A 14,199-nucleotide genomic window follows, 5' to 3' on the forward strand; every position below is an offset into this window, starting at 1 on the left:
CAGTGACTACTTAACAGAAAGCCTCCACAAAACTGTCTAACTCCTCCACCTACAAGTTCTGCTATAGGCATCCCATCTGAGAAGTCCAACATACAAGCTCCAACCCCTACCGAAATTCATACGTCCTTACCAGAACCTCTCCCATGAGTCTTCCTCCCTCTTCACCCCAACAGCAGCCCGCACAACCAACTATTACATGCTCCCCAAAATCCACAAGCCCAACACTCCCGGATGCCACATTGTAGCTGATTATTGTGCTCCCACTGAAAGAATTTCTGCTCTGACAGACCAAAACCTCCAACCAATTGCCCAAACCCTAGCCGCTCACATCAAATATACTTATCACTTCCTTCACCAACTCTCCACCATCCCCACCCATTTACCATGCACATCCCTACTCGTCACTGTTGATGCCATCTCCCTACACACAAACATCCCTCACACCAATAGCCTTGTTGCTATCGAACACTACCTCTCCCAATACCCTTCACGCTCCAAAACCACCACCGCATTCCTTATACACCTTACAACTTTATCCTGACTCTCAGTTACTTTTCTTTTGAAGGGAAGGTATGCAAACAAATGTGCAATGCAGCTATGGCGACCCTCCTATGCCAACACTTTTATGGGCTATCTAGAGGAAACATTCCTAGCCCCCAAAAACTCCGTTCCCCTAGTCTGGTTCAGGTTCACTAATGATATTTTCATGATCTGGACTCAGGGACAAGACATACTATCCTAATTTCTTCACAACCCCGACGGCTTCTTTCCCATCTACTTCACCTGGTCCTCTTCAACTCAATGTGCCACTTTTCTGGACACTGACCTCCACCTCTGATGGCTCCAACCACACCTCTGTCCATATTAAACCCACTAATCACCAACAGTACCTGAATTTTGACAGCTGCCATCCCTTCCATGTCAAAAAATTCCTCCCATATAGCCTAACGACCTGTGGATGATGTATCTGCAATGACGAGAAACCCCTTGCCCAGAATGCTGAAGCTCTCACATGGGTCTTCACAGAGCACAGACGATATATCGCCCCCTCCCCCGCGCAAACCAAGCCAACAAACATATGCCCCATGCAAATACTAACACACCCTCTATCCTCTCTCCACCCCCACAGAATCAGCTACAAAGAAGTGCCCCCACCATCCCCCAACACAACTCTTGAGTTGAACAACAGACCCATATCCTTCGTCAAGGTGTTGTTGAACTCTCAGCATTCCTTGAAATGATTGACAACCTACTCAAGATCCTTCCCACCCATCCTGAAGTGGTGTCCTCACTACCATCCATTCTACACGACATCCTAGTCCATCCCTAAGCCATTCCCGCCCCCAACCCTTTGTCACAGGAGTCATATCCCTGAGGTAGACCATGGTGCAAGACTGCCCAATCCACCCACCCATCACTCCCTACTCCAGTCCTGTCACAGGCTTATCCTACCCCATCAGCGGTCACACCACCTATGAAAGTAGCCATTTCACATACCAACCCTGCTGCCAACACTGTACTGTTTTTTATGTCAATATGAATCAAACCAGTCATCAACCAGGATAAAAGGCCACTGCCAAACTGTTGCCAATAACAAAACATGCCATCTGGTGACAACATGCTCAATTTCAACCTCTGCTTCACAACCCGGGCCATCAGGATCCTTCCCTCCATGACCAGGTTCTTTGAACAATGCAGATGAGAGATATCCTTGCACCGCACCCTATGCTTCTGTAATGGTCCTGGTCTTAATCTCTGGTGGCCCAATGACCCCACACCCTCTACCCAACAGTTTCTCCTTCCTCCATCCTGCAACTCCTCCCAATTCATGTTCCCACATCATCTTCAACGTGCACAACTCTCCTCCATCTCTGACAACTGAACATTACACGCCTACCCCACGTACCCATCACCCTTCCATCCTGCATTCCTAGCTCGTAAGCTGGTTGCCTCTCTCTGAGTCACTAGTCACCCACCCCCAATACCCCCCTCCTACCTCCCACCACTCTACCCTATACTCACCCCACCCAACACGACCCCCACCAAAAACTAGTCCAGCTGCTGAAATGCAGCACTAGTACTGCTCATCTAGACAGAATCATGTATGAGGATAGCCATGTGTGCACAAGTGTGTGTGTGTTTCTTTTTCTTAACTTGAAAAATGATTACTCCGAAAGCTAGCAAGTTTCCTTTCTCGTGTGTGTGTGTGTGTGTGTGTGTGTATTGACAACTCAACACTTCTGCTTTTTGGTAAGGTCTGTTTTAATTCAAAAGCATTTGCATTCTATCAGAACTTTCCCAGAACTATATCTCTAACCACTTAAGTTTCCCAAGCACCACTATTACACTTCTGTGTGGTCTATACTGACGGGCTGCAATTCTAAAAGCATCCTTCGAATTGCTTTGATGCTCTATTTTCAACCCAATTGATTTTTTGAGTCTTCAGTCTTCCAACTGGTTTGATGTGGCCCACCACAAATTCCTCTCCTGTGCTAACCTCTTCATCTCAGAGTAGCACTTGCAACCTACTCCTCAGTTATTTGCAGTACGTATTCCAATACTGTCTTCCTCTACAGTTTTTACCCTCTACAGCTCAGTCTAGTACCATTCCCTCATGTCTTAACAAATGTTCTATCATCCTGTCCCTCCTCGTTATTGGTGTTTTCCACATATTCCTTTCCTCTCTGATTCTGTGCAGAACCTTCTCATTCCTTACTTTAACAGTCCACCTAATTTTCAACATTCGTCTGTAGCACTCAGTCTGAAATGCTTCGAATCTCTTCTGTTCCTGTTTTCACACAGTCCATGTTTCACTACCATACTCCAGATATACATTCTCAGAAATTTCTTCCTCAAATTAAGACCTAGGTTTGATACTAGCAGACTTCTCTTGGCCAGGAATGCCCTTCTTGCCATTGCTAGTGTGCTTTTGATGTCCTCCTTGCTCCATCTGTAGTCGGTTATTTTGCTACCTATGTTAAGTTTCTCGCTTTTCTCATTTCTGCTACTTCTCATTACTTTTGTCTTTCTTCAATTTACTCTCAATCCATATTCTGTACTCGTCAACTGTTCATTCCATTCAGCAGACCATGCAATTTTTCTTCACTTTCACTCAGGATACCAATGTCATCAGCAAATCATATCACTGATATCCTTTCACCTTGAATTTTAATTCCACTATTCATCCATTCTTTTATTTCAATCATTGCTTCTTTGATGTACAGATTGAACAGTAGGGGTGAAAGACCATACCCCTGTTTACAGGTCCTATTGATTAGGACCCATAATACTTTGGAACTGTCCACCACCACACACAATCATACAAGTGCACTTTCTCGATGTTCTCCTTCAATCTTGATTGTGTTCTTATACTTCTCAAACAACTAGGAATCTCGTTAAAGACTGTAGCTCATGTATTGATTACCAGATTGAGCAGGTATCCTATAATATGATTACAGGGAACATATTTTCAGGAGTGCAGCTGACTGGAGGTTCCGTTATTCTCCACAAAGAACCCAGTAGTATTGGATTGTAACATACTGATACACACCAGGAAGGTGTTATACCACTTAAATGCTTACATACTAGACTAGGAAGTAATATGAAATAGAATAAATTTGAAAACAGCGGTAGGGAAAGGGAAAGCAAGGTCTGGATTTGCTGGGACAATCTAATGCAGCTATTAATGAAACTGCATACCACAGAAAAATGTGATATAATTAGATAGAGAAAAAATCTATACAACAAGTACCGTCAGGATAAAACAAACAAAAGTTAAGGAAATGTGCAAGCTTTTAGTCAGTGACTCCTTCTAGTACAAGCTTTTAAGGGGAAGGAAGAAGGATGAAGGAAAAGGACTGGAAAGGTGTAAGAAATGGGAAGGGTTATGGAAAAGTCACCCATGACCACATGTCCGGGAAGATTTACTGGATGGGATGAGAAGGAAAGACTGAATCAGTCTTTCTTTCTCATTCCGTCTGTTAAGTCTCCCCAATCCACGGTTCTGGCCACCTTTTCCGTAATTCTCCTCATTTCCTAAATCTCGCAACTCCTCGTTTCCCTTCAACCCTTCTGTCAGGAGTAGTCAGTGGCTCTGCAAGATAGCACATTTCCTCAATATTTGTGTGTGTGGTTTCGGCACAGCTTGGTGAGTAGATTTTTTTATCTCTACAATTATATTTTCAGAAAATAATTATTTTTGTTGATATAGACTAAAATGTGATCTATTCTTGAGTACTGTTCCAGTGTTAACACTTGGTGCTGAGCTGTAAAGTGCAGCCGAAAAATGTGGCTGTTTTTATTATGGTAACCCACTGAAGTTCTTAGTTTACTAGTACACCTTAAATTAGAGGATCTGTGTGTTTCATTAATGTATTACTGGAATATAATTTGGTGTAATGAAGAGTAAATCTAATTGTTATTTTAAAACTTTGCATAATCACATAGTTTCACAGAAAAACTCACATACTTTTTGCTCATGAAATAAAAAAGTAAGCACTAGATTTATACTGCATTTAAGTACTTTATATTATTAATAAATGCAAAGAAATGACATGAAAAAATATACCTGCTTTGCTCTCCTTTCAGCTCTGAGCTCAGCTTTTGACTTTCCATCTGTACTTGGAGCTGCCACTGGAGTTTCTGTCTTCTGTTTCATTATAACAGACCTTTCCTTCACTTTTTCATCATCTGAAGCATTGATTCGTTTCTGTACTGGTACCGACTGTTGCGGCAACTTCCTTGCCTTGTGGTCATTAATTTGGGCCATTGCTGCCTGAATTCCTGATGCTACATCACTTGTGTCCACACAACTCGTGCCCTGCAGTGTAGGATGAACACCATCAACTAATTTCAACGCATCACTGGTATTGGTTTGCTCACCTGCAACTCCCGATATGGAACTGTTACTGCCAGTCTGGGTGAGGGTCCGATTTGTGGTCTGTTGTGGAGTAGAAATTCCATCAACTAACTTCAAAGAGTCGCTTGCATTTGGGTGCTCAGTTGCAGCAGCATCTGTCTTGGATTCATTTGCAGCAGGTTTCAACTCGGACCAAGGTGATACGTGCTGTGTGAGACTAATTCCATCAACAGATTTCACAGAAACATTCACATTTGTTCCCTCTGTGTGAGTAGAACTAGCAGCATCCATTTTAGGAACGCTACTCCCAACTTGTGAATGAGGCTGACCTGAATTCATCACTGAAGTGTGCAGCCCATCTGCTAACTTCACGGCATCACTGGTATTTGGTTTTTTGACAGCACTGGCTTTATGTCCACTGTTTCCAGCTTGCACAAGAGATTGACTTGAGTTGATCACTGCAGGATGAATGCTGTCAGCTAACTTTAAAGCATCGCTTGAATTTGGGCTTTGAGCAACGACATCTACCTTACGTTCAGTAATGCTAACCTGTTCATGAGGCTGACTTGAGTTGACAACTGTTGGATGAATACCATCAGCTAACTTCAAGGCATCACTTTTATTTGGTTTCTCACCTGCAGTATTTACTCTGGGCCTACTATCGTCAGCCTGTACACATGACTGACTCGAACTCATTGCCACATCTGAGGTTCCATCAGGTAACTTCTGTGGATCATTTGCACTTCGTTTTTCAGTGGTGGCAGCAGCAGCAGCATTTAGCTTGGAACTTCTGCTACCAGCAACTTCAGTATGTTGTAGCTGACCAGTGTTAGCTGCACTGGATTTCTTTATTTGTTTATTATCATCAACATTTGCTTGCTCGGCAGTGATACTGGATGTGGAAGCAGCATCATTTGTTTGTGCTGCAGTTGGCTGCTTCTGCGTAACTACCACCTTTGATTTTTTTGCTTGTTTAGCTAACTTTTTTGCCTCCCTCTCTGCCTTTATTTCTTCACGTGTTTTGTCCGTTTTTGGCATTGTGAGGGGTTCTGATGAAGACTCACTTAAACAATTATCTGCAGCACTTTTACCACAATCAGCCTCAACTAAACTTACAGGAGTATTTTTGATGCCCTTAGTACTTTCTATGGCAGTATTCTCCTTTCTAGTCAAGAAGGGGAGATTCTTTTTCTCGCACGATGAAACAGCTGTTTCTTTAGAAATTTCCTGCAACTCCAAAGGACTTTGCTTTAACTCACGTATAGAAATATGACTTTCTTTTTCCACAATTTTGCTAAAAACAGCCTTTTCCTCTAATAAAGTCTTCTCGCACTTTTTATCAGTAAGTGAAAAATGCTCATTCACACAAAATCCAGATGAGTCTACACGACACGTAGGGCTCTTTGAAGTAATTATTGATGATTTAGTAGTCTGAATCTTCACGTGACTGTTATCACTCTCCTTTGATTTTACAGGTGCTGCACTGCAAATGCTGCTGGAAAGCACTGAGGAGGTCTTGCTGATGTTGAATATCTGATTGCTTTCTGCACTACTAGTGACTCTGTTTTCAAAGTTTGGACTGGTATATATGGGACCACTTATAAGGACACTTCTCTGTAGTGAGAGAGCAGAGGGCAATTCCGTATCACAAAGAGGATTTTTAATTATTTTACCTCCAGTTTCTGGAAGGAGCGTGTGTACTCTTACATTTAAAATATCAGTGTTGTCTACTGAACTGGTTGGAAAGCCTTTACCTATAGGCTCCTTTTTTCTCTCATGTAAAATTCTAACTGTGTTTTCAGGCAAAAGTGTCTTCCCAGAAACTTTGGATGCAGTATCACAGCTGGATGTTTCAGTACTTGCCAAACTTCGATTTGAAACAGTAATCTTCTTTTCCTTCTCTTTTGTTTTGGGAAGTTTTGACACTGATTCAGTAACAGGTTTACCTTTCTCTACAGTATTGTCATTTCGACCCGATGACTTCTTTGCCTTATTTCCGCTATTCAGTGACAAGCTAATATCATTCTGTAAACCCTCAAATAGAATACCATTGCTGGTTTCTGAGGATAAAGGATTGTTTGAGCTTACTACAGCCTGTTTCTCTTTCTTCTGTTTTCTCTTGGTCGCTAAAATATTTTCTGACGCTGCTTTGGGATTTTCTGAAGCTGTACCATTTGGCAAAGTATTTCCCTGGGAATAACTGTTTCTCACAGCAGAACACAAATGTCCACCATTGTCATCTAAACATGTGTCCTCTGTTACTGGCCTTCTGGGTACAATGTGATTGCAAATATTATTGGTTTTGTGTGCGTTTCTTAAACTATCTGAATTCTGTTCAAACAAAAAGTTTCTAGTACTGATGTCACTAGACAAATTACTAAATTCAGTCTGTAAATTGCTGCTGTCATTTGCTTTCTCCTCAAGATTAGATTCACTATCACCACACTTCTTCTTTTTCTTCTTTCGGGACTTTGCTGGAACCTGTTTGTTTACAAGGCCCAACACCTGCAGAATTCGCTTCTTCCTTAGTCTTCTTTTTTTTGCTTTACTCAATGGCACTTTTGATCCACTTTCATCAGATGATGGGACCACAACATGTCCAGTCTCAAGGTCTTTAGGTTTTACTTCGTTTTTATTTGAGATATTTTGTTTCTCTGACAAGGACAGTGACTGAGCAGCATGGTCCTGGAAACACAAACCTATTTTTTCATTTGAAACACAGGTTTTTTTGGTGTTTCTTCTAGTCTTGGACACATTCTGAGTTGATTTATTTTCAGATTTTTTATCAACTGATGCCTTACTTAAAGATGAATTCTCTATGGTTTGGGTAGGTACTAAGGGCCCAAGACCCTTCTTTTTTCTCTTGGCTTTCAATTCACTATTTTTTTCAATGTGTTTATGTTGATTTTCATTCTGCACTGTTGCTGACTTTTGCTTCCTTTTAACTGTTTCTCTCTGATGTTGCACGTTCTGTAACAAAGATTGTGATCAGTAGTGAAACCACATTTTAAAAACAGCAACATGAACATAAATGTGATGTTACGTAAGATGCAAGGTTTTAACAAAGGAAAAATAATATCTCTCACTCTAAAAGTAATTATATTAATATTAATAATAATAACAATAACAAAAAAAAAATAAAAGAGATCTGTGTATTTTATGGAGATGACGGATATGAATAACTTGTGTGTGTGTGTGTGTGTGTGTGTGTGTGTGTGTGTGTGTGTAAAAATAAATAAGTATCTGAAACAAGTGGAAGAAGGTATCACTCTGTTAGGTGTGTGTCACCATCCACACTTCGTAGTTCTATGCTTTTGAAGTCTCTCCCTCTTGCTTTATCTTTCAACCTTGGAAGTTTAGTTTCTGAGTACAATCAACACTGTTAATTTTATTATTATTATTATTATTGTAACGATGTCTGAGATAGTAGCCAAAGGTTTGAGGAGCAACAGACTATTGACACAGCTGATCCAGATAATGCAGTTAAAGCTAGCAACGTGAGACCCATATAACTCAAGAGTACAATGTTATTGATGTGTGGAACTCTCCTTACAGTTTAGTAACAAACAGTTACAAAGAACTGTACACCTGTACACATTTAAAATAGAATGAGAAAATGATAAAAATGCAGGGCATTCATGGCATAAAAAAGTCACTATCTATGCTACATCAATTCAGAACTTCCCTCTATTGCTTCCCATTTATACACCTATAAATGTATTGGGTACCATTACAGAGGTTGGGAGGGCTCAGATTTCGCAGCAAAATAATTGCGATCTGACTTTGAGTTTCACTTTGTGGAACAGAATCTCAGGATAGTGACTAAAATAAAAGAAATAATTTTGTCGTAGAGAGTGCCAAAATTCAACAATTTGATATACCCTATTTCCTCCATCTTTGTGAATCTATGTATGTGTGTCAGTGCCACCTCCAGCTTAGTCATCCCCTGTTTCTAACCTAGCTCTCAAGCACTACTGAACATTGTAATGATCTATTACTAATGCCAGGAGATACTAAGCAAAAGAAACAGAGTCTTGGAGTGATGCAACTGTTTCATACAAATTACCTAGCAGGCTAAATTTTGCTCCTTTTTTCAGATACATGCTTGAAGCAAATTTTAATAATAATAATAATAATAACAATAATAACGAAGAACTTTAAGGCACCCCGGCTGGTGTAGATTCATGTCAGCACACTATGAAGATGAAGCATCTACATAATATTGCACCAAACTTGTATTTTGCCAGTTGACCTACATTCCTAATCTACCACTATCTTCATTACTACTGACAGCGGCTGCTTGAAATTACTATAAAAAAGTAGAGAAAGACCATTTTGTACATATCTGAAGGCTTGGTTTGGTGTTTCTAACATCTTGTGGTGTTTCAAAGTACACCTGGGCCACACAATTAATAAAATGAATGATAATCCACTCTTTCTTGGTCACTGCTCCTTGAAATAAAGTAGACTTCAAATCAAAAATTTTCTATAAACTGCAAAACAATATGTCTTTTATATCTAAGTAACAATGGCACAACAAGTAATACATTGTTGTTATAACTTAGATCAGTAAAAATTACTCCAGCGAGAAACGTAACTGGAATGTGTAATACATGCAATATGTAATTTCAATTAAATCAGTATAGTCCTATGATAAGTGCGATTACAAACTGTTCCACAGTAAGGTTCATTGAGTCCTTTTGAATGGTTTCTGTCGAAGCTGAGGTTCCCACAACATTCATCTGATTCTTGGAATGATTCTCCTGAATCTCTTCCCAAGGCATATTGCTTGATGACAGATAAAAATGAAATTTAATTAAATAAATAAATCTCTGAAACTAGGCCTGAATCAAAAATTAAATTGTTTCACTCACAACGCCACACAGCACAAGTTTCTCATCAATGATAGAAAATAACAATATTGTGAAAATGATGGATTGCTACACACACTATGTTGGAGATACTGAGTTGCAAACAGGCAAAACAAAAAGACTGCTAAACAAATAACCTTTCGGCCAAAAGAACCAATTCTGGAGTAGAAAAACACACACACACACACACACACACACACACACACTCTTTTTTTACACAAACACAACTCACACCACTCTCGCTGGCTGCCAGGGCCAGGCTGCGAGCAATTGTGCATAATGGGAGAAGCAATCTGGGTGGTGGGGGTAAGGAGAAGGCTGGGGGCAGGGAGGGGGACGGTAAACTGCTGCTTGTAGGAGCATACAGGGATGAGGTGGAGAGAGGGTAGGACAGCTACGTGTAGTCGGGAGGTTAGACAGAGGGTGGAAGGGTGGAAGGGAGGAGGGGGAGGGGAAAGGGAGCGGAAAATGAGAAAAGTAAAAAGACTGGGTGCGTTGCTATGTAAAGTTCACGCCTGCACAATCCAGAAAAGCTAGCATTGGTAGGAAAGATACAGATGGCACAGGTTGTGAAGCAGTCGCTGAAGTGAAGAATGTTGTGTCTGACAGCGTGTTCAGTAATTGGATAGTCCAGCTGTTTCTTGGCCGCAGTCTGTTGGTGGCCATTTGGGTGGACAGACAGCTTGTTGGTTGCCATGCTCACGTAAAATGTACAGTGGTTGCAGCTTAGCTTGTAAAGCACATGACTGCTTTTAAAGGTAGCCCTGCCTTTGATGGGATAGATGATACTTGTGACCAGATTTAAGTAGGTGGTGGAGTGAGGATGTATGGGACAGGTATTGCATCTATATCTATTACAGGGATATGAGCCATGAGGCAACGGGTTGGGAGCGGTGGTGGAGTACAGATGGATGAGAATACTGTGTAGGTTGGTGGATGGTGGAGTACCATTGGGGGAGGGGTGGGAAGGATAGTGTGTAGGACATTCCTCATTTCACAGAACGACGAAAGATAGTCGAAACCCCCGTGGAAAAAGTGATTCAGTTGCTACAGTTCTGGCGGTACTGAGTCACGAGGGGAACACTCCTCTGTGGCAGGACGGTTTTGCGCAGTGATCGCCGACATAGTGTAACTGAGGAGGAATAAGGGGAACCAGCCCGCATTTGCTGAGGCAGATGCAAAACCGCCTTGAAAACCATCCACAGGCTGGCTGGCACACCGGACCTTGACACTAATCCTCCAGGCAGATTCATGCTGAGGACTGGCACACCTTCCCGCTCAGCAAGCAGTGCACTAGACTGCACGGCAGTGGAAGCATAGTAACCAGTTTCATGTTTACTGCCACACCACTGAAGGTATCAACTACAAACAAATCCATGGTATGGCAATGGGCACCTGCATGGCACTACCCTCTGCCAACCTATTCATGGACCATCTAGAGGCTTCCTTCCTATCCATCCACAATCCCAAACAGCTCACCTGATTCACAGATTCACTGATGACATTTTCGTGATCTGGATCGAGAATGAGAACACCTTATCTTCATTCCTCCAGAATCTCAACACCTTCTCCTCCATTCACTTCACCTGGTCTTCAACACAACAAGCCACATTCATCAATATTGACCTCCAACTCCTAAATGGCTACTTCTGTATTCTTTCATATCAAACCTATCAACCGTCAGCAATATCTCCATTTTAACAGCAGCCATCCATTCCATACCAGGAAGACCCTTCCATACATCCTTAACCACCTACTGCTGCCGCATCTGTAGTGACAAGCAGTCCCTCTCGAAATATACCAAGGTTCTCACTCAAGCCTTCACAGACTGAAATTATGCTCCCACTCTTGTACAGAAACAGCACTCCTGTGTCTTATTTCTCCAGTAACCCACTAACTCATAAAGCCGCACTGTCCAGCCACAGAGGAGTATTCGCCTCATGACTCAGTACAGCCCAGGACTGGAGCAACTGGATCACATTCTCCACCAGGTTTTGCCTACCTCTCGTTGTTCCTTGAAATATATCCTTCCCATATCACCCAGTGGTATTCTACCAGCCACTGAACCTACACAATATCCTCATCCATCCCCACTCCGTCCAGGCTCCCAACCTCTTGAGTCATGGTTCATATTCCTGCAACAGATCTAAATGAAAGACTTGTCCCATACATCCTCCATCACTGCCTACTCCAGTCCAGTCACAAATATCTCCCATCCAATCAAAAGTGAGGCTACCTGTGAAAGCAGTCATGTGATCTACAAGCTAAGCTGAAACTACTGTACTGCATTCTACATGGGCATGACATGACAATCAACAAAATGTCTATCCGCATGAATGGCCACCAACAAGCCGTGCAGCACTTTACTGTCCCCCCACAGCTATCCCTTCCTCTTCTCAGCCCAAGCTCCTCCTTACACCCACTAGCCAGATTGCTTCTCCCATCATGCACAGTTACTCACAGTCTGGCCTTGGTAATTAGAGACAGTGGTCATGTATCTGTGAGTAGTGGAGTGCACACGTGTGTGTGTTTTCTACTCCAGAACAAGGCCTTTTAGCCAAAAGCTTATTTGTTTAGCGGTCTCTTTGTTGTGCCTGTCTACAACTCAATATCCCCACTTTATGGTGCGTAGCAATCCATCACTTCTCATAATATTGTCATTATACCATCTTGGATTTTCCATTATTTGTATACATAGAATAAATTTATTGGCAACACAGGTCATAAAAGGAAACCACTATATAAAAACAAGTTACCAGAACAGTAAATTTCATAATTGTTCAACGAATCATGTTATGGAAGCCAATATTAGTCAATAATAATGGAATGTAATGGGTACATTCTATAAACACTTGTAGGAAGAATATTTGTATAATATATTTTATTGAGCTAGTATTTATTGCCTTTACACATGCAACAGTCATAACATAATGGAAACACGTGTTCTTAAAAATAAACTGACTGTTCGGCACTGTCCCCATGCACTTTAAATAAGGATAACTCATCATGCCATGACACATACATTATCGGAAGCTCCAGTCAACACATTGGTGTATTGGGGATATTATTGCCGCTCCTGCTTCTTCTTCTTCTTCAAATCCAGAAAACTGTAGTTCCCATTTTAATTTTTCTAGATGAAGCCTTGTAATAAATACTGGTACTGATTACTGATGTACAGGAAAGTTGTTACTTAATGTGGAGAAATGAACATAATAATAATAATAATAATAATAATAATAATAATAATAATAATACTCATTCACTATTGTGACAATCTCAAATGCAGATGTCCAATTGGTGAGTATATTACTATCAACTTGATACTACAACACAAATGTTCCCATAACTGTTGTTTACATGCTATGTAAAATATCAATGATGCAAATAAGCTAACAACTACTATGGGTATGATTGTACCACTACTTGATTACTTATAACAGACATGGTGTTTCAGACAAGAAGATGGTAGAAATTTGATCTTAGTATACCTATTAACAAGCAGAACAACAGTACTAACTTTCTGAATGTCTTGCTTTGTGAAGTTTCCAAAATTTAGTAATGTCATAGACAAAACCAAAGGCCGCAAATGACATTTTTGTAACCTGTAAAAACTATACCTTTAGTACTTTGATTCACCTTCCTTCATTGTGGCACATATTTGTGTGTTAAGCAATACTTTCTCATTTTATTTTTCCTTTTCAAATTGCATCTTAAAGATCTGTTACATTATTTTTAACCAATACCTATTTAATCCAGATGTTCCTTGAGTTCATTTAGTGATACAGCTGGTACCATAAAGCCACCTCAGTGCCTATTTCTATGTCTAGTGTTGTAGAATTTAATTTTTTATTTGCATTTACAGTAAATGTTAGTTTTTGTCCATCCTTGTTACTATGAAAGTTAACTTATTCAGTACAAATGAGAGACAAACTGTTGAATACTGATTGCAACATATCACCATGTAAATGCTCTTTCCAGCTGACAAAAGTTACCTGCTTTTTGTGCAATTGAAAGGTGCACTGACTGCTATCAAGGAACTGGCAGCTATTGTATATGTGGCAGTTGGGCAAAATGGAACAAGTAATATACTGGAATACTCAAAGTAATTGAACTACACTGCTTTCTCTTCAGAACAACTGATCCACAAACTGCATACCCATTAGACTGTCAGTGGTAAGTTATACCAAAAGAGGCAGTTATTAAGTCCTCTGTACAGCACAGATGGTAATAATGAAGAGCTGAGGATACTATGCCCTTACCCCCTATCAACAAATATGAACCGCTGTCTGAAACGACTACATTAAATAAGGTGCAGGAGGAAGGGGTGCACGAACTTCATGCATTTCAAACACATGGCACATACTGGTGTCCCTTTGAAAGATGAAAGAAAGGAAAGAAAAGAAAACAATGTGCATTCAGTGTGTATCCACATGACCCATTCAACAAGTTTAAGAGGTCTCCCTCATGGCC

General features: G+C 40.8%; 1 protein-coding gene across 3 annotated transcripts in view; it reads right to left on the reverse strand.

Moving 5' to 3' along the window:
* The window catches only part of LOC126242688 (uncharacterized), a 103,268-nt gene that overhangs the window by 78,780 nt on the left and 10,289 nt on the right, over positions 1-14,199 (reverse strand). For all 3 annotated transcript variants that reach the window (XM_049948108.1, XM_049948107.1, XM_049948109.1), the window contains exon 3: positions 4,568-7,828. In XM_049948108.1, coding sequence (XP_049804065.1) covers positions 4,568-7,828 — 3,261 coding nt within the window. The remainder of the gene's footprint in view (positions 1-4,567; positions 7,829-14,199) is intronic.

The sequence above is a fragment of the Schistocerca nitens genome, chromosome 1 (assembly GCF_023898315.1).
Source record: "Schistocerca nitens isolate TAMUIC-IGC-003100 chromosome 1, iqSchNite1.1, whole genome shotgun sequence".
In the NCBI taxonomy this organism is placed as follows: domain Eukaryota; kingdom Metazoa; phylum Arthropoda; class Insecta; order Orthoptera; family Acrididae; genus Schistocerca; species Schistocerca nitens.